This window comes from Melanotaenia boesemani, chromosome 6, assembly GCF_017639745.1.
Source record: "Melanotaenia boesemani isolate fMelBoe1 chromosome 6, fMelBoe1.pri, whole genome shotgun sequence".
Lineage (NCBI taxonomy): Eukaryota > Metazoa > Chordata > Actinopteri > Atheriniformes > Melanotaeniidae > Melanotaenia > Melanotaenia boesemani.
This window is the reverse complement of record NC_055687.1, coordinates 18,358,277-18,379,269: the sequence shown is the minus strand read 5'-3', so window position 1 is coordinate 18,379,269 and position 20,993 is coordinate 18,358,277. Positions and strand designations below refer to the sequence as shown.

At 41.0% G+C, this 20,993-nt stretch overlaps 1 protein-coding gene across 1 annotated transcript; it reads left to right on the top strand.

The window, feature by feature from the left end:
* The first annotated feature begins 8,369 nt into the window (after positions 1 to 8,369).
* efna1b (ephrin-A1b) lies at positions 8,370 to 18,096 on the top strand. The gene is made up of 4 exons (XM_041989045.1): positions 8,370 to 8,648; positions 16,263 to 16,558; positions 16,668 to 16,856; positions 16,947 to 18,096. Exons 1-4 carry the CDS (start codon positions 8,551 to 8,553, stop codon positions 17,066 to 17,068), a joined length of 705 nt encoding a protein of 234 aa, XP_041844979.1. The 5' UTR covers positions 8,370 to 8,550; the 3' UTR covers positions 17,069 to 18,096.
* Positions 18,097 to 20,993: the final 2,897 nt, after the last annotated feature.

Here is a 20,993-nt window from a genome sequence, read left to right as displayed (position 1 = left end):
GCACCAGTTGCACCTAAACTTGGTTAGCAGCAGGGTTTTAAAACCTGTCGTCTCTAACTTGATGATCTTCTTGGACATGTCAGAGACACTTTGAGCATAGCGTGCATATTTAAGAGCAAAAGCGTTATACTGCAGAGAAGGATTTAAATATTAAATTAAATCCTTTCTGTCACAAATATATGATCTTAAGAGTGACCTTGTGAAACAATCATTAATGTCGGATATGATATGTGTGTTTTACAGCTTAAGATACAAGACCAAAAACATGGGGATACGCAAGTCAAGTTAAATAGGACTATTAGAGTATCACTTTCCAAAAGATTTTGAAAACATGGCCTCAGAGATTTGCACCTATTCAGCCACAGTCACATTATAGTGAAATCCAGCTCTGGTGTCGGGTGACAAAGCCTGGCTCAAAGTCATCACTCTTGTCTGTCTTGATAGTGGTGAATGAAGTTGAGATCAAAGCACACCGAGCTCTTACATAACAAAACCTGTTAAAACATTACAAAATGGACTTTGTCCTTCCATGCTTTTCTTTGGGTATGGGACCATATTCACATGAACAACAACTTCAAACGTTCACAAATTTGGAAAAACACTAAGTATCACTCTGTAGCATCTGAGCAGATGGGTCCTTGTCAAGCTTAAAGCTGCTGTAACTGTTGAACATTTTGAGAAATTTGCTCATCTGCCTTCTTCTTCAGAGTTGGGTGAGAGGTCTGGCTTCTGTCCTATGTTTGTTACCTACATTAAACACAAGAATACCAAAAGCAGCTGGTTAGCTTACTATAACTTTAACTCAGGAAATTTGGAAGCAGTTTGTTTAGTTCTGTCTAAGTTATCCAGATCTGCTTCAGTCTCTTAACTTAATAGATTAATATCTCTAATTTATTTGTTTAATCTGCACTAAAGTGTCAAAATTTGTCATTATGTGAGAGGGGAAATGCTTGCAAAAATTTGACCACATGTAAACCTATCTATGCTGTATTTATACACATTTTTTACACCGATTACATGTGATTCCCAATATTATTATTTAATATTATTTTATATTTTATTTTTTTGTCTCTTATTTATTAGTTTTCATCATAACAAAGAGCCAAGGAACCAAGAAAAACTTTAATGCTAACATTTGCATTTTCAAATCGGAGGAACTTCTACTACTGACAAAAGTGCTTCTTGTTTTTGTATCCAATCACAAGTAAGAAGATTTTCTTGAATCTTAAATCTTAATTTGAGGATTTACCTACGTTCCTGTTGTGTATCTGCATATGCAGCAGGATCTGTGCCAGGATTCGCTCTTGCTGGTATAATGTGAAAAAAACAAGGGAAAAAAGTAAGTGCACTTTTTTATTCATTGAGACCATTTCCTGCAGCTCATCTCTTTTTACTTCTGCAGCAACAGGGAAGAAAACATCTGTGAGTGCAATGCTAAATCTTTTGTACATGCTGCAGATTATGGGGGTCATGCTCTGAGTTTGTAAGAGCACAACATATGTCTGCTCTTCATAATTGCAACTGCAACAACAAAGCAGCGTATTGGTGAAAATGAATCGGCATTTTCAGATTGTTTCACAGCAGATAAGCTTCTATAAAACTTGTAGGGGGAAAAACATGCCCTCATTGCCAGATTTTATGTGAATGCAGCTTCATTCTGCAGTTCAACCTTATCCATCACAAGCTAGGTCTCCATGCAAAAACAAACTGAAATTGAATAAAAAAAGATTTAAAACATCAATCCACAGGAAACACACACCAGACTTGCTTCTATTAACAAGTGTATAAATGAGGCTGCTCATTTTCCATCAATCTTTTCAGATGCACAACTTGAAAATGCCCACTGAAAAATTGTGTAGAAAGCCCAACCACAGACACCCTTAATGTTAGTGAAAAGATCAGGACCTCAAACTTTGTTTGTCATGCTTCCACTGACTGATCTGGCAAATTCATATGCTTCTTAAGGTAAAATCATAGTCACAGAACCCTGGAGGGGAGGGAAGTACATCATATAGTAGTTTGGATGAGAATTAACAACTGTTTTTATCTATGTCCACTGCACTTGTTCGACTTAGAGAGAGAAGATGCACCAAATCATTTTGAAATAAGAGGAAAGGGAACTGCCAAGTCTTGAATGAGCAAGGGTGTAATTATATCAGTCAGTAAGCAATGTTTCTGTCAGTCAGTCAAATTTACAAGTTATAGGCAGTTCCACCTGGCCCAGCCAAAAAAAGGAAAAGAAGAAGAAGAAGAAGAAAAAACTCTTGAAAATGTGGATCTCTCAGAAAAGAGAGTGGATAGTTACCTTCAAGGAGTCCCCAGTTTCATGTGAAAGGGCTCGAGTTAGAGTTACAACACAAAATTCATCCATACATCCATTTTCTATTCCAGATTATTCCAGTGCAGGGTTGTGGGGAGCTGGAGCCTATTCCAGCAGCTACTATGCAGGAGACAGGATACACCCTGGACAGGCCACCAGTCTCTCACAGGGCCAATAATGAGAATGGACATGTGACATCACTGCGACTTTTCTGTCATTTTGGGGGCATCTGACTACTGAAAAGAAATGTCCTCACTGCGATAAGCTCACAAAAGAAGTGAAGAGCTGTTACTTTGCAGAAACAATTATTAATAATTTAGATTATTACAGTCTGATGAACAATGAATAAGGGTTTAGATGCATTGCCACTTTCATTCTCAGATGTTGGTGTTTACCTGGTGTTTGGTGGAAGTTTTTACACTTGTCATGAATTTCAAAACATCCGATTATTAAATGTTCATCCAGAAAAAGTAGTAAAAATATGACTAAAAAATTAGGAAGCATATTTATTTATTACAAGAACGATAAAAAAATACAAAAAAAAACTTTATTGGATCTAATGGCAGATCTACCCAGAAACATCATAAAAGAGTCAACAGTCCTGAATGTCTAACAGAACAACACTGGGACTAATCTGAGAACAACAAATTATCACAATCTGGTGGAGGAAAGTGATGATCTCATCTGTATATGGATGTTTTATCCAGATCAGTACTGCTGCATTTAAAATCACATACTTATTGCCTCTGTAGCCAGTAACCCTTTCTACATGAATTCTCAGGTGTCCCACCACACCTGTTCTTTCATCATTCCCGTTCATAGTTGACACGTTGTAAATGCAGCCATCTTTACTTCTGCTCATATAAAGCCCAAACTGTCCTTTTTATCCATGGTCAAATAAAACCACATCACCTGGAAATGTTTCTGCAGAAGTCTACAGTTCTCTGGGATGTGTTTATCCATCATATTCACTGCACTGCACCAAGATGGAAACGGAGGATGATAATCTGCTAGTTAATTTCCTTTTGGTGTGCTGATCATGAAACTACTGCTTCAGACAAAGACAGAGATTAAAAAAAGTCCAGAGCCTCTGCTGAAAGGATGTAAACAGACTGTGGGTACAACCAAAAGGGCAAACTCTGTGCAATGATGATGTCATCAACGCACAGAATGGTGGGAGGCAATCTATAAAGAGATTATCGACCAGTCACACTCACTTCTAGATTCACTTAAATACCACAACAACAATCTGTTTTCATCTTTGCAGTGGGTAAAATGTCAAATCTTGAAGGGAAATCTTTAGCCCTGATCTTTTTAAAGCAAATAAATATTTTTTAATGTCTTTGCAAACATTTTAATTAGACCTTTGTCAAACCACAGGAGTATCAATATCACCAGTTTTTCTTCTTCTATCAAAATGCAGAACAGATGCCTCATGAACCCACATCCTTATTTTGTTGTCATCTAAAAGCAGGACATGAGAGGTTCATAACATAGCAATCTGTAGCCAGGAGAAAAATAAGCATTTCTTACTGAAATGTTTGTATGAACTCATGTGCCCACACGCATGCACACATGTAAACACACATGTAGACATGATTATGCACAGACATACCCAACAGCCTTGCATGCCTACACACACAAATGCAACCACCCACGCACACCCTTGGTAGAAGGCACTCACACTTCGCCCCCGTAGAGTACATGTCAGTCCATCTGGGATCATTAACACTATGTTAATGAATATAGGGTTGGGGCCGGCAGCATGTGAGGAAACAAGAAGGAGAGCTGGAGAGAGTTGTATAAAAAAAAATAAAAGAGGGCGAGAGGAAAATGGTTTTTCTACAAACAAATGCACTGTTTGAGGCACTTATGGGGAAAAGGATTGGGATAAGAAATGACTGAATGTGAAGGAAGGTTACAAGCAACAGGAAGAAAGGAGGACCCCATGAAGACTGAGGCAGAGAAAACTGAAATGGAGCAAAAGAGCATAAAAAAGGAGGAAGGAAAGCGTAGAGCAGAGATGCTTACAAGGCAATGAGCAGATAAAACAAGAGAAAGGAAAGTAATCAAAGAGAGGTGTACACAGTATGTTCTGGTCAGGGACAGATGAAAGCTTTATGGACATAACTGAACAGATGAACAGAAGAAAGAGAAGGAAAGAAAGAACAGAGACAACAGATGAGCAGAGAGAACAGACGTGGAAACAGACAAGGAGATACTGGGTAACAAATGATGGCAGAGGCTATGCAAGCTGAGTGGTATGGTTAAATATTTCACTGGGGCTGGCTTGTTTGTTCCTTTGTGTGCTGCTGCTGCTTCTGCTGTGTGTGTTTCATATGAGGGCATGTGTGTGAGTCCCTCAGAGACAGAAAGGGGGACGGAGAAAGCGAACAAGTGGAGTGTGCCTGTTGACTGGGAGAGTTAATGATTCCTGTGGTCTGAATAGTGAGACGGTGTTAGTCCAGGAGGGAGGGAGGTGGCTCATTTACCCCCTGCTGACGCACACATGCAACATTGTGTTTGGGTTTGTTTGTGTATGTGTTTGTGGGTATCTGTTGCTTGTTTTGATTGCATGTGAGCTGTACATCTGAAAACAGCTCAGCCTCTATGGTAACTTTCCAGAAGATGCTCAGAGCAGAAATGCCATGTTATCATAAGTATGCTACCATAAGTGTGTGTTTTTTTCCCAGCTACCGAGCTGAAGCTAGAATGCATTAAAGCACAAGTGTGGCTGCATGGGTCTGAATGGACGACCACCTGTATGTAGATGAATGGGAATGAATGGAGGCCAGACGCATGTCTTTGTGTCTCCCCAGAGAAGGAGCAGCTTGTTGAAGTGTGCCGCTATGAACCAGAGGGACGAGGCTCCGCAGGAGGTCGGGGGTAAAGGGACAGAGGGCAGCAGGGTGACAAGCTGTCCCAGTGTAGCTGAAACAATACCAAATGTTAACAAGCCTAAGCAAGCAGTAATAACAGAGGATGAATGAACAGAAGTAAGCAATTTGAAATACAATCCGTGATCAGCTAGAGTCAATAAGGGGCTCATTATGGTGATGTAGCCCCTTAAAGTCCTTTATTCTCCATCCTTTGAGTTAAATGTTAATCTTCCATATGACCTTTTTACCGACGTTTGTTATGTTTCCGTGTTGCTTACACCCACTGTTTTATGTCTATTCTTTTAGTAGTATTAGTAACACCTGTGTTCTTTTCAGAGTTTCACTCCACCTCATTTTGATTGATTCTCTCTTTTCCATTCAGCCCTTCTTTGTCATATTTCTGTTTCTGAGGGAACCCCTCCAAATCTTTAGAGAGAGCTCCCTGGCCGAGTCTGATCCGTGCCTGGGGCTGACAGGATGTGAGACGAGAGGAACTGAGAAGATTGGAAGAGAGAGGGGAAGACTGAAAATTGAATAGACTGGGAAGAAAGAGGGGAAGACTGAAAATTGAATGGACTGGGAAGAAAACTTTTTTCCTTTTCTTTTTTTTCTTTTCTGTTTTGTGTGTGCATGTGCGTGTGTGTGTGTGTGTGTGTGTGTGTGTGTGTGTGTGTGTGTGTGTGTGTGTGTGTGTGTGTGTGTGTGATAATCTCCAAATTACCTGGTGTTTCTTCCTCTGACAACATGTGCTTTTATTTTAAAGATCTCCTCACACTCCCACAACTCTGCTTTGTGTTCCCCTCCAATGAAAATGATTATCATCTGATATTCTTGACAGAAAAGAAAGTCAGGCGTCACCAGGCACAGGTAGCACCACAAGCCCTCCGTCTTTATCAAGCAAGTTATGCAATTATGGAATTTCCACATCATACCAAACAGCTTGTGGCAGATACTGTGATGCCTGGAGACAAGTTTCTTGAAAATAAACAAGCCGGTTTCAGAAAGTTGAATGGTTTGTATTGCTGTCAGGTCTTCCCACAACTTCTTATACTTCTCTTTTAGAAATGTGATGTTTCCCATCTCTTTCAACACTTTTTTCATTTGTTTTCTCTGCTCTGAGTCTCGATCTACCCAGTCTATGAGTATCTCTATGGCGTGTGGGAGGATTGGTTCTCACTCTGAGTGTCATCTGTGGTCTCTCCTGGCAACAACACTGTTAAATGAGCCTTTAGACAAGACTTACATGCTTGTGTACTACCATAGAATGCATGTAATGCACGTGTATGGGTGGGATAGGAGATACCAGCCATCTGACTGTTGGCTACAGCAGCAGAGAGAAGGTGTATTTGTGGGTTGAGAATTTCTAAATTGGTCATTGGTTTCTATCTTGCTACATGAGTTAGGTGAATGCATCATGAGGAGATCCCAAGTATGAGCAGCGGAAGTCTGCTGGCACTCAGCAGACACTCCAAGTGTTGGTATGAGTGAGAAGTAGAATCCTGTTGCTGGTAGTTTAGGGTCAGTGAATCACAGGCTAGTTTTGGTGCTGCTGGGACAGTATTTGCATTTTTGTCATTCCAGAGGAAATCAATAGTCTGGAAGTAGTTTCTAATGTCACAAGAGCTAACTGAAAGATATAGAAATGTGTGTAAAAGACATATTCAATAAGAAATTGAAAACACTATAATGCATCATCTGATGCCTTTCCCCCCTCTTTCTTCACTGTTGCCTTTCCTGTTGGGAGACAGAGTGGAAAAGCCCTCTGAGCTGTGATTAACCACCCACTGCCTACAGCACCTACAGTCCTGTGTCTGTGTACGTGTGTGTGTGTGTGTGTCCATGGATCAGAGTGCCAGAGCATGTGTGTTCTTGCCCAACCAAGCCTTGGGACTAGATTGCTTTACATAAAACACACAAACACACACGCATACACACTCAAAAACAATTCCCCCTCCCTTCTCCTTAAAGCTCTGGCGTTCTGAACCAGATCGTCCCAGCATGCATCCATCTCTGCCCGAGGGAAGCCCTCTCCTGCTGAGGCCACAATCCAGCAGACACTCCATGGTCTGAACTTTATCCTCTCCATCTGCGAGGTTGTTGTCTGCAGTTACCTGTCTGGTGACAGCAAAGTGGAGACTACAAGATTAGACTTACTGATAGGAGGCTAATAATTCCTGAGTATCTGACAATATGCAATCAGTATATCAGTGTACATGAACAACAACAACCTGCATGAACACAATGTAGCCTGCATACCTGTCTGCAAAAGGTTCTCCAATGACTGAACAAGCAGTGGGACAACCGGAGCCAAAGTTTGTTTGATCCCATAAAGCAAAAAACAAAAACAAAACAAAGCAAAAAACAAACAGAAAAAATCTGGTTAACTATTTGCATTAGAAGTACACAGGTATAAGCAATTCAGTGAATTGCAACATGATGTACGTCATAAAGACTTGCAATACAACCCTAGAGCAACCTATAATACTGTTACAACACAGCATCACACATGCTCACAAAACATATTAACTACAGAGATCAACACAATGCATTAAGGAATACACTAGAAAATGTTTGCTGGTTTTTTCTGTGACTGAGAGTAAATAAGTTTTCATTATTTAGTCAAGTAAAGCATTGTACTTATACAGCATCATTCAAGTACTTGTCTTAAATGATTCCATTTATTGTCCCGCCATAAACTCTAAGCTACGTGTAGTTAAAGTTGGTTTCAATTTGTCTTTCACAAGATTTTATAGAAGAACTACTAAATAAAACGTGATTAGTTTATAGTATTGCAGATAAGAAGTTCAAATAACAAATATTACAAATATACAAATATATGGGAGTATTTTGTTATTACAAATAAAAGTACTGAACACTTGTTTTGTCAGAGGTCATGATCCACTAGATAGATAGATAGATAGATAGATAGATAGATAGATAGATAGATAGATAGATAGATAGACTTCAGTGTATCTTAAAGTCCTGCTGTTATCTTCAAAGTAGATGTTTTGGTGGGTTTTTTTATGGTTCTAGTCTCAAGTGGAAGCAGCCTGAGGGCACGTCTCTAGGCGCAGCGGTGGGCGGGGACCTTCAGACTAGTGCGTTGCTATTGGTTGGCGGGACTTTAGGGGTGGAGCCTTCTGCAGACAAAACCGACAAGTTGCGCTCATGTGAGACAGTCAACAACTAGAAAACTGAATATCGTATATGGGACTTGTTAGATTTTTGGAGCGAACAGCGGTGTTGTTTATTTTGCTCTAATTTCACGCACTTTTTAAATTTCGCCAAGGAAGAGTTTAAATCACCGCGTTCCAGATTAAGCTGCTGAAGTACAGGTGGAGAAGAGAAACTATGGATGTGGCGTATCTGCTGTGTTTGGCGTTGACCGTGGGTGCGTGGCTTGCCTCCGCAGAGAGACACAGCGTGTATTGGAACAGCTCGAACCCAAAGTAAGTGTTGATTTGTTAAACTTAGATTTCCACCTGGTTGTGGTTGGTCATTCATGCTCAACTTTCTACTTGCTTAACTTTTACAGTTGAAAACAGTCACCGTGTCATTAGTGCTGCTTTTACTCAGGTATTTGTACATGTATTTGATTGTGCTTGACATTTTTCTTCATGTGACAGTTAATGGACCATCTGGCGTTTAAACTTAGGGTTATGCGACGTCTCTTTAAATACGGCAGATTTGACTTTAGATCATGGAGCAGCAGTCGGATGTATAAGCAGAAGATTGCCAGCGGATGCCTGACAGATGGACGGATTCACCACTATATTTAACCGCAACACAGACTCAGACATACTCTGATAGTAGAAAATAGACTGACGGGTATGAACTTGGCCAGTTCTATCTGCAGAGTCTGCACCTGTGTGTGTGTGTGTGTGGGTGTGTGTGTGTGTGTGTGTGTGTGTGTACGTACAGTGCGAGTGTGTTTGTCATGGAGAGAAAAGTCTATTCATCAACAAAAATGAATAAAAGGAGTTGATTGCTTGATGATTGATGACTAAGGTGCCACATATACTCTGTGAAAGTGTTTTCCTTTTTGCACTGGAGAGGAGAGATAGCCTGCGGAGAGTGTGAGGTGCACTATAGTGCTGATTATTTTATTTTGAGGTCAGAAATGTAATGCTATCCTTCCACTCTGTGGGATCGATTGAGCTTGACATAGACTTATCGCATTGAGCTTTTAGCTTAGGGCAAGTGATCCCAACGCATGTTAATTTAAAATCAGATGAAACAGAAGCAGTGTTTTTTTTTTTTTTTGCTGTCCAGAGAGCTGTGTTATAACTCACCACTGAGAATCAACAAGGGCAAAAGCTATTATGGACTTTTAGTCTTGTCTTGATTGCATTACGGGCTCTCTAATTGCACTTTAACAATAACAATTGACAGGGGATTCAGAAAGAGTCCCGTAACAAGGAAAGCAGTTTCTCTGATAATTGGATGGGGAGTCTAATGGAAAATCCTAACATCATGATTAGTGCTTGTGTCATTAGTTAGTTTGTGTGTGACTCAACAGCCCAGGTTTGACCCACCTGAGTTTTACACCTGAGTCACCACAAACAGATGGGGAGATTTTGCTGCAGGTGACACAAAGGGGGGAAAAGTTAACCTTACAGAGGAAGAAATGCCTAACCAGTCTGCTTGGTCAGTTCTGCGTACAAAGAGCTGGAAACAAGCTTCAAGAAATAAGTTTAAACAAGCCAGGCTGATAAAGAGGAGGGGGGGTGGGGGGGCTTAGCAGCAGATAAAGAGAATGACGTGGTCTAATACAAAATCAGATCTTCTGTGCCGCCTCTAATCCGACCCTGGACTATTTTTGCTGTCAAATGGGAGTTGCGTAACCAGAAGAGAAAAATCATAAAATAACATTAATCCCTCCTGCTGCAAGGCTAAACATAGGCTTTGACACAGATACACAGACAAACATTAACTTAACACATCATTAACTTTTCATGAGCAAATAATACCAAGAGGATGCTCATACCTCCATTGCAACTTTATATTGCTGACTATCACGTTAACACTTAATTATACTTTTCGAACACATCATTCTAATTTTCATTTTTTTCTAATACCTCTCTTTTCTCCAACTTCTCGGCTCGACTTTTAACCTGCCCTGAATTATCCCCATGTGGTCAATCAGTCACCTGCTCCCTGGATTGAATAGATCTATCAGTAAACTCAGACAGAAGCAGGCCACACATAATTGATGCTAATTGAATGTTGGTGTGATTGTGAGCAGCAGTGATTTGTCCTACAGGAGGAGGACAGTAGCCAGATGGCAGCAGTCTGTTCATTCATGCTAGGGTGTATAGTGATATGAAGCACTGGCAGCAATTTGCTGTAGGCTGTGTTTTTAAGCATAATCTGCTTCATGTTTGTTCTTTATCAGGATGATTTGATGATTATGGCTTAATCCTGTACTTGGAGTCTTTAAGAAATTTGATAAACTGATTTTGTTTGTGTTCTTTTTTCTTACATGATAGTCTTGTCTCTGCTTGTGTCAACTTTAAAAGCGTGTATAAAGGAGAGGTTGATCTTGTGCTGCCTAAACTGGCTTTTAACTGGCAGCAGTCTTATTTTTGTTGTGGACTGTCAGCGCATGACTGTGTCTTTGAGTGTGTGTCTCAACATTTGAGTAGAACAGGGAGTGGCCGTTACCGTAGACAGCCTCACCGAGAAATGATAAATGTGTGACTCACACTTACACACACTGGGGGGCTAGAGGGAGGACCAGGATGTTAATATTAGCTACAGCCAGCATTCCACCCTACTCTTACTATACTCAATTCTGTCAGCTGTGCGTGCAAGTGTGTTTGCGTGTGTGTTATTTTTTGTTTGTTTTTTTTCTTCAGTGACCTGGGTGTCTCTAATCAGGAGTTTGGTGTAATGAAATATTCTATTTATCTCAGCTGGGTTTTGGGTCCCCTTCTTTTTGCTGCTGTTGAAGCAGCCGGGGCTCTTTTTGCATCTTATCCCAGGGATACATTTGAGGAGCAGGTGCTCAATATGACTCCCACTTGCCTTTTACCTTAATACATTTAGTACTTTTTGTACCCTCTCTTTACTGTTTTTGTTTTTACTCATCACTCCCCCGCCCCCTCCCAAGCCCACGTCCCGTCTGGTTGTTGACCTCTAATCTTAGCCAAATGAGAACACACACACACACACACTAACAGAGATTATAGACAGCTTGTAATCTGACCACCTGACCCACAGACACAAAACCATCATCCTGCTGGCCTTGTGGTGTATTGGTATATGATTCTTTGATCCTGTGATGTAACCACTGTTCTGTCAACAGCAGCATAATCTCGCTGATGGAATCCATCAGAACAATCAATTACAAGCAGCGTCTCCACTTTGCTTAGCCATTCATTATCAGAGGGTTTTACTAGTACCCACTGCTGATATAACTGTCCTCACACCAAATTAATTCCTGACTGGCTGCATGTACCTTAACACATGTCCATGCAGACTTTCAACTGGGAGTTTTAGTGGCTGTAAAGTACAGCATATACTGTATTTTCATTTCCCGTGTGTAGACATAATCCCCCCTACTTCAGGGTATCCATGCACTTCTGTTTTCACTTTGCTCTTCCTCTCTCTTCCTTATCTGTGGTCCAGACTTCCTTCCCACTACCCTTACCATCAGCCCCCCCACCTCTTTCTCACAGACCTTCCTCTGTTTTTGCCCCAGTAGGAGGACAGAGCAGCACTCAGCCATGGCTTTGCTAACGTTAGAGAGGCCTCCTTTCGCCCACTGTTATCAGGCTAAGTGTGGGCAAGCATGCATATGTGTGTGTGTACACTGCTCATTCATAGCATTACAGGCATACCTTGACATTGCTGGCCACTTGAAGCTCATTATCGCCTCCTAAAGGCTGAACTGGGAACAAATGGATATCATACATTTGAAAATGTTGTATTTTGCGTCCATTAATTCAAAATGTATTCCAATTTTTAAAAGTTGCACATTTTAAAAAAAAAATTCTTAGCTCCATCTCCGCTACACTAGAAAACAGATTAACTTGCCATGACCACCCCCTCATATTAAACCAAGCTTGATACCATTTGGCCTTTTTCTATTCATCACAGACAGAAAGGGAGGCTACAAAAAGAGGGGTGGGTGAAAAGATTTTGGGGGGCAAAAAGGAGGAGGATAGGGAATGGAGGCCTGGGTGCAGAGCAAGAGAAGGCTGAGGTGTTGAAAAGGATTTGTGTTGAGAAATTAGCCTGAATGAAGAGCTTTGGTTCATTATGTCAGCATTCGGAGACGGGACAAAACAGGAGATATAGTGGGGGGTGGGCTGGTTGTTGAAGAATGAAAGGGAGGCAGACAGAGGGAGGAGAGAGTGGACAGTGATAGATGAAGGGAGTGGAGAAGTTTGGAATTGAATAAGTGAGAAACACTATTGTTGACAGTTGTTAAGGTTCTCATCCTGCAGAAGATAGTTGGGTGTCTTAACTATGTCATGCTGGATATATAAATATGCACTCAACTGCAAACATTTGCAGATGTAAAGTTCTGGATATGAATTAAAACAATATAGGCAGCAATTAGTGAACTGTGGAGGGAGAATTCCTTCTTGTTTGACTACACTACGATCTAATAAAGAGAGTTCTCATTGTGTATTATATTGGCTCCAATATAGAAACTGACTGAAACCATTAAAACTTCTGACAGCCCCTCAGCCCGTGTGAAAGGAGGTGTAAATCTGCTATACCACAGCAAATTAACCGGTATTAAGTGTACACCTCAAACTAAAAAGCGTGTGAGAGTGGGATAAGAAATTTGATGAGTGTGCCTTGTGAGAACCGTCCAAACCGCAGCCCCCTGTTGTGACATTCCAGTTTGTGCACACTTACTACTGATTACCTGCGCAGCAACTGGAGGAGGAGGCGGGGTGGTGGATGCATCTGTTTGGTGTTTCACTGGTGCTGACTCGCTCCTTGAATGTGTTCTGTGTGTGGAGCATATATCATCAGCGCTGACTCAGACTTTAGTGTCTGTGAGCAGTTGTGACTGTGAACTCTAACCCTTTGACCCGGCTGCCAGTTTGAAACTCTCCCTGGAGAGACAGTGAAAGACAGAAGCTCCTGTGTCAGTTGTTTTATCAAAAACCAACCTAAGCATGGGGGTATGGTGTTGGAGGGGATGGAGAGGTAGAAAGATGAGGAAAAGGAAGAGGAAAGAGGATGACAGGAAAAAGTAAAGAACAAGAACAGTGCAAGGACAATGGGAAAGACTTCAAAGCTTCAGTAAAGAGAGGCAAGTGTTGAAAAAGCCACCTGGTGTAATAACCACCAGCGCTGGAGCTATTTACCATCTTCTAACCTCACAACACACACACCTTACCCACTGACGCAAAATCTAGAGTAGCTCCATAGTGAGAAATGACCTACAAAGACTTCAACCTTTGCTGTTTACCCACACCTCAGGCACATGTTACACAAACACACAAGAGACTCCACTAGGCCTTTACAAACAGATGTGTTCATGAGCCTGGGGCACAAGACGTCCTGAATAAGTGTCTTCAGAGAATCTCATATGTGCGTACACACAGAAACCAGCACATAAGATGTGGAAGCTATGTGGAAAAGAGGTTTGCAACAGCTCATGCACCCAATTCTCCATCATACAAAGGACGTAGCTATCATGTTCATGTGACTGCCACCCTCCTGAGAAATGTCAGTCGGAGAATAGCACATATGCGGAGAGAGCTTTGATGAGCAGAGATGTAAAGCGTCATGAGGATGGAGGAAGAGGGATGGGGTTATCAGTGTTTTCTGATTTGTGGTCCCATATAACACGATCACATTGAAAATCACTCAGGCATAAACAAATTTGGACAACTGAAATGATGCTGTTAATTTAGTAAAAGCACATTCAGCCATATGGACACTTGCATTATAAACACACACATTAGTTAGGGTAGTGAAAGCTCCGCAGGGGTTTAGATAGAGGGGTTGAAGGGGCCCTGTAGCCTTCAGGCATTCTGTCTTTGGGGAGGCAAAGGGTATAATTACAGACTATTCATTCTACCTCCCCTCCTTTTCTGCAGAACACATTGGCCCCAGACCCCTAACAGCTTTTAATTAGCCAGGGCAATGAAGGAGAGGAGGAGGGGCAATGAGGAGGTGAAGAGAAGGATAAAAGGACAGTTTTCCTAAAAGTGTGAGACGTGAATGAAATTAGCAACAAAATCTTTCTGTTTTGCTGGCTTTTGACAAGCCTGTGTTTTCATGTGGCGATATCCCAGACCACTTAAAAGGACGCAGTGTGAGAAAAAGGTGTATCCCATCCAATTTAAAACTCTTTGTTACTTCAGAGGGAACCACTTGAGACCTCCAAACGTCTTGCATAGTTCAACCCTGTTGGTTTGACTGAAGAAAACATCAGAGAAGAACATGATGAGATGGGAAATTATTTGCACAATTATGCTGCTACAGATGTGCCCCTTTTCTTTTTACTCAAGCACTTACCCTGGAACCCACAACTATGTTTACACACACCTACGTGGAATTGTGTTCATTTACAAAGACCCCTCTTTTGGAGAAAGGAGTGCTTTACACATAGAGGGTAGTGATCTGCCTATTAGCCTTGGATAACAAGTTTGGAGCTGTGCTCTACTAACAAAGCATGTTTTGACAGGTATGTTACATTACATGCACACACATATGGAGGAGAAGGAAGGAAGGAGGGGTTAGAGGCCCTCATTTGGAGCCAGTGTGTCTGTGACTCAGCCTGGGGGTCCTAACAGGAGCCACAACAACAGGACGGGAACAAGGTGGAGGCAGAGCTACTACGTCTCAAGCTTTGATGATGGGGGGGGGGGGGGGGGGGGGGGGGGGGGGGGCACACAGACATTAAGGCACACATAAACAGTGGCAGACACACAAGAGCTGTTTTCTTGTCACTTTTGCTTTCTACAACATGTCGAACACGAGTATCGAGAAGCAGCCACTCGGTTCAAGCCCTGATTGGATTTACGGATTAGAGCCTGTTGCCCCTGAGGATGTAATGGGAGTAACTCGCAAATAAAAATCTTTCTTCAACTCCTGGCTTTTGGCGGATCTCGCAGCAAGAATAACACTGCGGCCAGCTGCGCATCACACCACATCATGTTTACTGTACAGGGAAAAACATGATATGTGAACCTGAACATTGCACCAGTTCATAAAATTTTTACACATAAACTATCTTTCCCTTTTGCTTCAGTAAATCTCTTCCTAACCTGTTAGTAGCTATTCATTAACTGAAAGTAAAAGCTCTACTGGGGTGAAAATTTAACACAGCTGTCTAATTTTTAGTTTGTATTCTCCCTAAACACCACCAGCTTGGCTCTGCCGTGGGACTACACAGGATTTATGCTCAGTTTTCAACAATCCCCATACTTTATAGAACATACGAAGCCTAAGAAGTCAGCAAAGAGGAGACAGGAATACTAGAAAAGAGCCGTAAAACTAAATGAAGGGTAAAGATGAAAAGAGGGAAAAGGGGGGCTGACCGTCTCCCGTCATCCCCCTTTCTGTCTCGGAATCAGCACAGATGGACAAACATCTAAGTGGAAAAAACTAATGAGACAACAACTGGGAAACAGCTTAAAAAGACTTGACACAAAGACTCTCTGGGTTTGTAAGACACATTGGTGATTCTGTCTGTTTGTATTTGGCATGGGGATGAACTGTCATTTACAATCTCATCTACTTGTTAGCAGGTGAGAAGTGAGACTGTCCTGAAGGGAAAGTGGAAAAAAAGGTGTGCCGGTGTGATGGTTGTAGCGCTTTATAAGATTCTGGGTGTGTTTTTCTGTTGGAAAAACAAAATGAACTAGTCCAGCTTGATCAGGCTCTTTCTAATTTTGTTGCACAGATTAGTTTGCACAGCCACACCAAAACACAAACATTCTCACACACTTGCTTTATCAGTGTGCCAGTGCATGTATTTTCTGTTGCTCCACATGAGACAAAACAATAATATTCAGTTAATAACAAACTTTCCTTGCTGGTTTGGAGCAGTTGTCACTAACCGTCTTTTTCTGTCTGTCTCCCTGCAGCTTCCTGTGGGATGATTATACTGTGGAAGTGCACATCAATGACTATCTGGACATCATCTGCCCCCACTACACCCACGAAGAAGTGTCACCGCATGCAGCTGAACGTTATGTGCTGTACATGGTAGAGAAGGAGGACTATGAGGTGTGTAAGCCTCACTCTTTCGATCAGCTCCGCTGGGAGTGCTCGCGGCCCTTCGCTCCCCATGCTCCAGAAAAATTCTCTGAGAAGTTCCAGCGCTTTACACCCTTCACACTTGGCAAAGAGTTCAGGCAGGGGGAGAGCTATTACTATATCTGTAAGTATCACAGTTAAGCCAAGCTTCTTTTAAATAAAAACAAACAAAAGCCCACAATCTTCTGTGATTTTGTTTCTTCTATTGAAACCTTTCCCATCTTTTTTGACAGCCAAGCCAATGCATCATCATGGCAAAGATTGTCTGAAACTGAGGGTGGATGTAATCGGGCATAAAGACTCCAGAAAGAATCACCTAGACAAATCCAAGGCAGAGGAGACAGGAAAGGGTTTAGATGGAGAGAAAATGAAGTTCCTTGCTGCTGGAGGAGTTCACAACCCCTCAAACAGGCTTCCAGCAGGTGAGGAGTCTTAAAACAAATGCTGGGTGTGTTTTCCATTCCTGAGTTTCGAAATCCTGTACTAATGATTCATCCTGTCTCTTCTCTCAGATGACCCTGATGTGATGCAGCCAAACGTCCAGAGAAGCATAGGCAGCTCTGCAGCACAGCTGGTGTCTCTGTCGCTCTCCTTTACCATGATTCCAGTCTTATTCACCCTGATGCTACACTGAGGCCCATCATGACACCAAGAAACAGAGACAGTTTTTACCTGATGCTGGTCATTAGGACATGATCACTCAAGATTCTTTTTTTTTTTTTCTAACAAGAACTTGTTTTATACGAACATGGATGTGTGTGTGTGTTGGTCAGTGTGTTTTTTTGATGTGTTTGTGTGAATGTGGAGCGTGGATCACTCCAAAGAAGAGGACCTCAAAGACTGTTTTTTCTTACTTTATGAATGAGGATGGAAATTCTCAGTTTTGACCATTTACGATGCACTCTTCTTTTCAGACGTAACGAACAAGAAATTTAAGCAAAATGATCAAAATATAAGTTAAAAATTATGGTAACATTACATTACCGTCACCATCGTGTTTCAGGGGTTCATATCATTGGTACAGCTGTTTGTTATTTTACCGAAGGTTCACTTGTTTTTCTTCCTCTACATGTAGAGAAATAATTGCTTTTGTGTATTGTTATTGGCTACTGCCAAAGTGGTATATATAATGTAGGATATTTGTCATGTTGTGTAGCACTCAGCTCCTGGTTATAATTCTTAATGAGAAACAGTAGTCAAAATTCAAGCCAGAAGTCTTTATTCATTTATTTTTGGCAATTAAATCCTGTTTTTTTTTTCTTACTGTGTTTAAGAAGGAAAATGATCATTTAAACCTATCAGAAGTATTAGGATTCTTTAAAAGGTCTTATTTCATGTCAGCCAATTAGATGCGCTTACAAGATTTAGAGTCAAATATCCAAAACGTACAGGAGTTTTAAGAGCTGAGCTTCATCAGTGCTGCATCTTGTTCACTCATTTCTACTGTGTTGATGGTATCATGGTACACTGGTTGATGTTAGCAGATGTCATCCCTCTTACATGTCATCAAACCTCAAACTGAAGGGGCTTCCCCAGAATAATTTGTTTTGTTTTTTTTTGTTAAATGTATTTGCATCCATTTTTTTGTGTTTATATGTAAATTTGTACAGAAAAAAAATAGCGAAAACTATAAAAAAGTGTTTTAAGATGTGAAAAATCTTTAGTGAAATAAAAGAAATGTGTTGTAATGAAAAGGACGTCTGGTTTTTATGAGTTAGGGTGAAATTTCTTTTTTGCAATAACTTACCTTGGATCCTGAGAATCCACTGAGATCATAAAGATTTCGATGGGTGACACAATATTTTGGCAACACCATACATCACCCACCCTATGAAGTCTCTCCAGTTCCTTCCAAGTTTCCACTATTACATCCTTTCCCAACCCCATTTTTCTCGTCTCCTCTTCTCTGCCCTCCCTTTCATCCCCGGTGTACAGCATGACCTGGCTTAAATTTCGCAGTCTTAAAACCAACAGAAGAACCAAGAGGTTTCTCAAAAAGAAACAAGAGCCCAGTGGAAGAGAGGCCCACAAGCAAACTGACAACTGGGTGTGAAGGTGTCACTTTTGCGTCCTTACTGCCTCTTTCACTTTTCCCCCCAGTTTTTCCCTTTCTTTCACTTCTCTGAACAGCTTCTTCTGAGGTGAGACCGAAAATATATCTACACAGCTGTATGTTGGAATGAGGAGGCACATAGTGCATAGACCTGAAAACCTCTGAGATGACTGAAAACTGTCAAAACTCACCAATGCTTGTAAAGCCACACAGCACACACACTCAAAATCAGAACATAAAGCAGCACTGTTTGTTTTTCCATGATAACGTCATAGCTTAAATTCACTGCAGATGATCATGCAGTCTCAGAAATCTTGTGTTGTGTAGCAGCGGAGTCTTCATTTATGCCAGATGTCTGAAAAAACCAGGAATGGATATATTTTTAATGCTATAGACTACGTCAAGCGTTATGCCGTAACAAATATGCAATGAACTCAATACAAGGCTAAAAGTTAATAAGTTCTCCAGTCCTGGATAACATATTGAAATCAATTAAATGTGTAAATATTGTAAACCAAAAGCAAACGATGAAATTAAAATTCCCTTACTGAAATTTTCCTGTAGTCCATCTGTGAGAGCTAAAAGTTTAATATGATTTCAGATCAGCTGCAGGTTAATGTTCTCATACAGAATAACAATTTCCAAACTATTTAGCAGATGTTTGGTTTTATACCGGTGTTGTGCTTAAATTCTTATAACTCTACACTAGATTAGTTATGGATAAAGGACAAGATTTTCCTCAGAAGTGAAGAGAAATATTAAGGATAAATTAAAAGAACCTATTAACAGGCTTTAGAGCAAGTCCACACCTCTAATCACCAGGTGAGCCTTCATACGCCTACTTCACCCACGCAGCACTATTTATCTCCTTCTGTTTATCCCACCCTTCTTTTCTCTGCCCTCATTCAGTCTTTCTTATCCATTTAATCCCCCTTTTCCATCCATCCATTCATCTATCCTTCCCTCCTTTGTCTATTCATCCACCCCCAGTCTCCAACGTTCTTTAATCTTTCCCCTTTCTCTTACTTATCCATCCTTCTTTACCTCAACCAACCTCACCCATTCATCTTTCCATCCTTTTTACCCTCACTCAGCCATTCATCCTTCCATCCTTCCAACCAACCATCCACCCATCCCTTGTTCCCTCCCTCATCTTTCTTCTGTTCCCATCCTTCCCTTCTTTGTCCATTAATCTATCCTCATCCCTCAACTTTTCACCCTTCCAAACTTCTTCCCTCATATGTTCTTTTTTTGCCTCTTTCATTCATCATCCTCATGATTAAAGGATCATTATCTCTTCATCTCTCATCTTTTACTCCATCTCAACTTTTCTCCTCTCTCTTTGGACTTTGAGTAAAAGAAAGAAAGAAAGAAAGAAAGTGTAAGGTTTAGCTCCCGCCAAAACCTTTAAAAATGCAGAATGGCGACGTCCACTGAGTTGCACATCCAAAAATAGACCACATGGGACTCCAGAGTTGACAGAGCTCTGTTTCTTTTTAATCCTTTCTTCGGTGCATTTACATAGTTCATACATTCATCCTCTCCTCGACTCACATTTCTCACAAGGTATATAAAGACTATGGCCACCACCAAGACTCAACAAGCAGAGGTGTATTTACATGGGTGGCCCATTAAAACCCTTCAATACAAAACTAATGCTTAACACCATCCAAAAAAGGCTAAATTACATTACACCATAACCATTACTTAAATTAACCTAATAACTAAAACTAGTAAAGTAAAGAAAAACTAACTACTCCTTCCCCAACTCCCCCCTCCTCTCCTCAGGCCACTTGGAGTGTGCCAATCAAGCACACCAGGTTCTTGTCAGCTACACTCATGGGCGCGCCTCCATGACTGTGCTGAACTCCAAAATCACCTCAGAGAGATAGAGAGAGGTTCGAAATAAATCAAAACATACTGAAAACAGGGTGCGAACCACAGGGGAGCTGGGGGAGCTATAGCTCCCCTTAATGAAACATGAGCTCCCCTAGAAACAGGATTTATGAAATGCTGGGGGAGCTATATAATACTGACAATAAAATGTATGCTGATTGCTCACAAATTCACTGTAGCCTAAAGTATGACTATGGATGCTATAATTATTGTGACCACTGAAGCGTGGCGGCGCTCCAAGTTAAACTTCCTGTAGATCTACGTTAAATACAAAATAAAAGAAGTAAATGCGTAAAAGGTAAGGTAAGACCTGCTTTAACTATTTACAATATGGGAAACTATCATTGCTCATTATATTGTGTATAGCAAGCATCGCTGTGTACGTGTGTGATATGTGGGGAATATTAACTATGTAAGTTGATCTTCACAAAAAGAGTGGTAAAATTTTTTTTGCAAGGGACATTTGCACCTGTTCTGTATTATTGTTGCATAAGAGTTGTTAACCATTATGTATTGGTACTCTTATGTTCTGTGGGGCAAGCTGTAATATCAGCTGGCATCATGTTCTTACTTGCCGAAAAAAGATAGGAAATGCAAAAAAGCGGCTCCC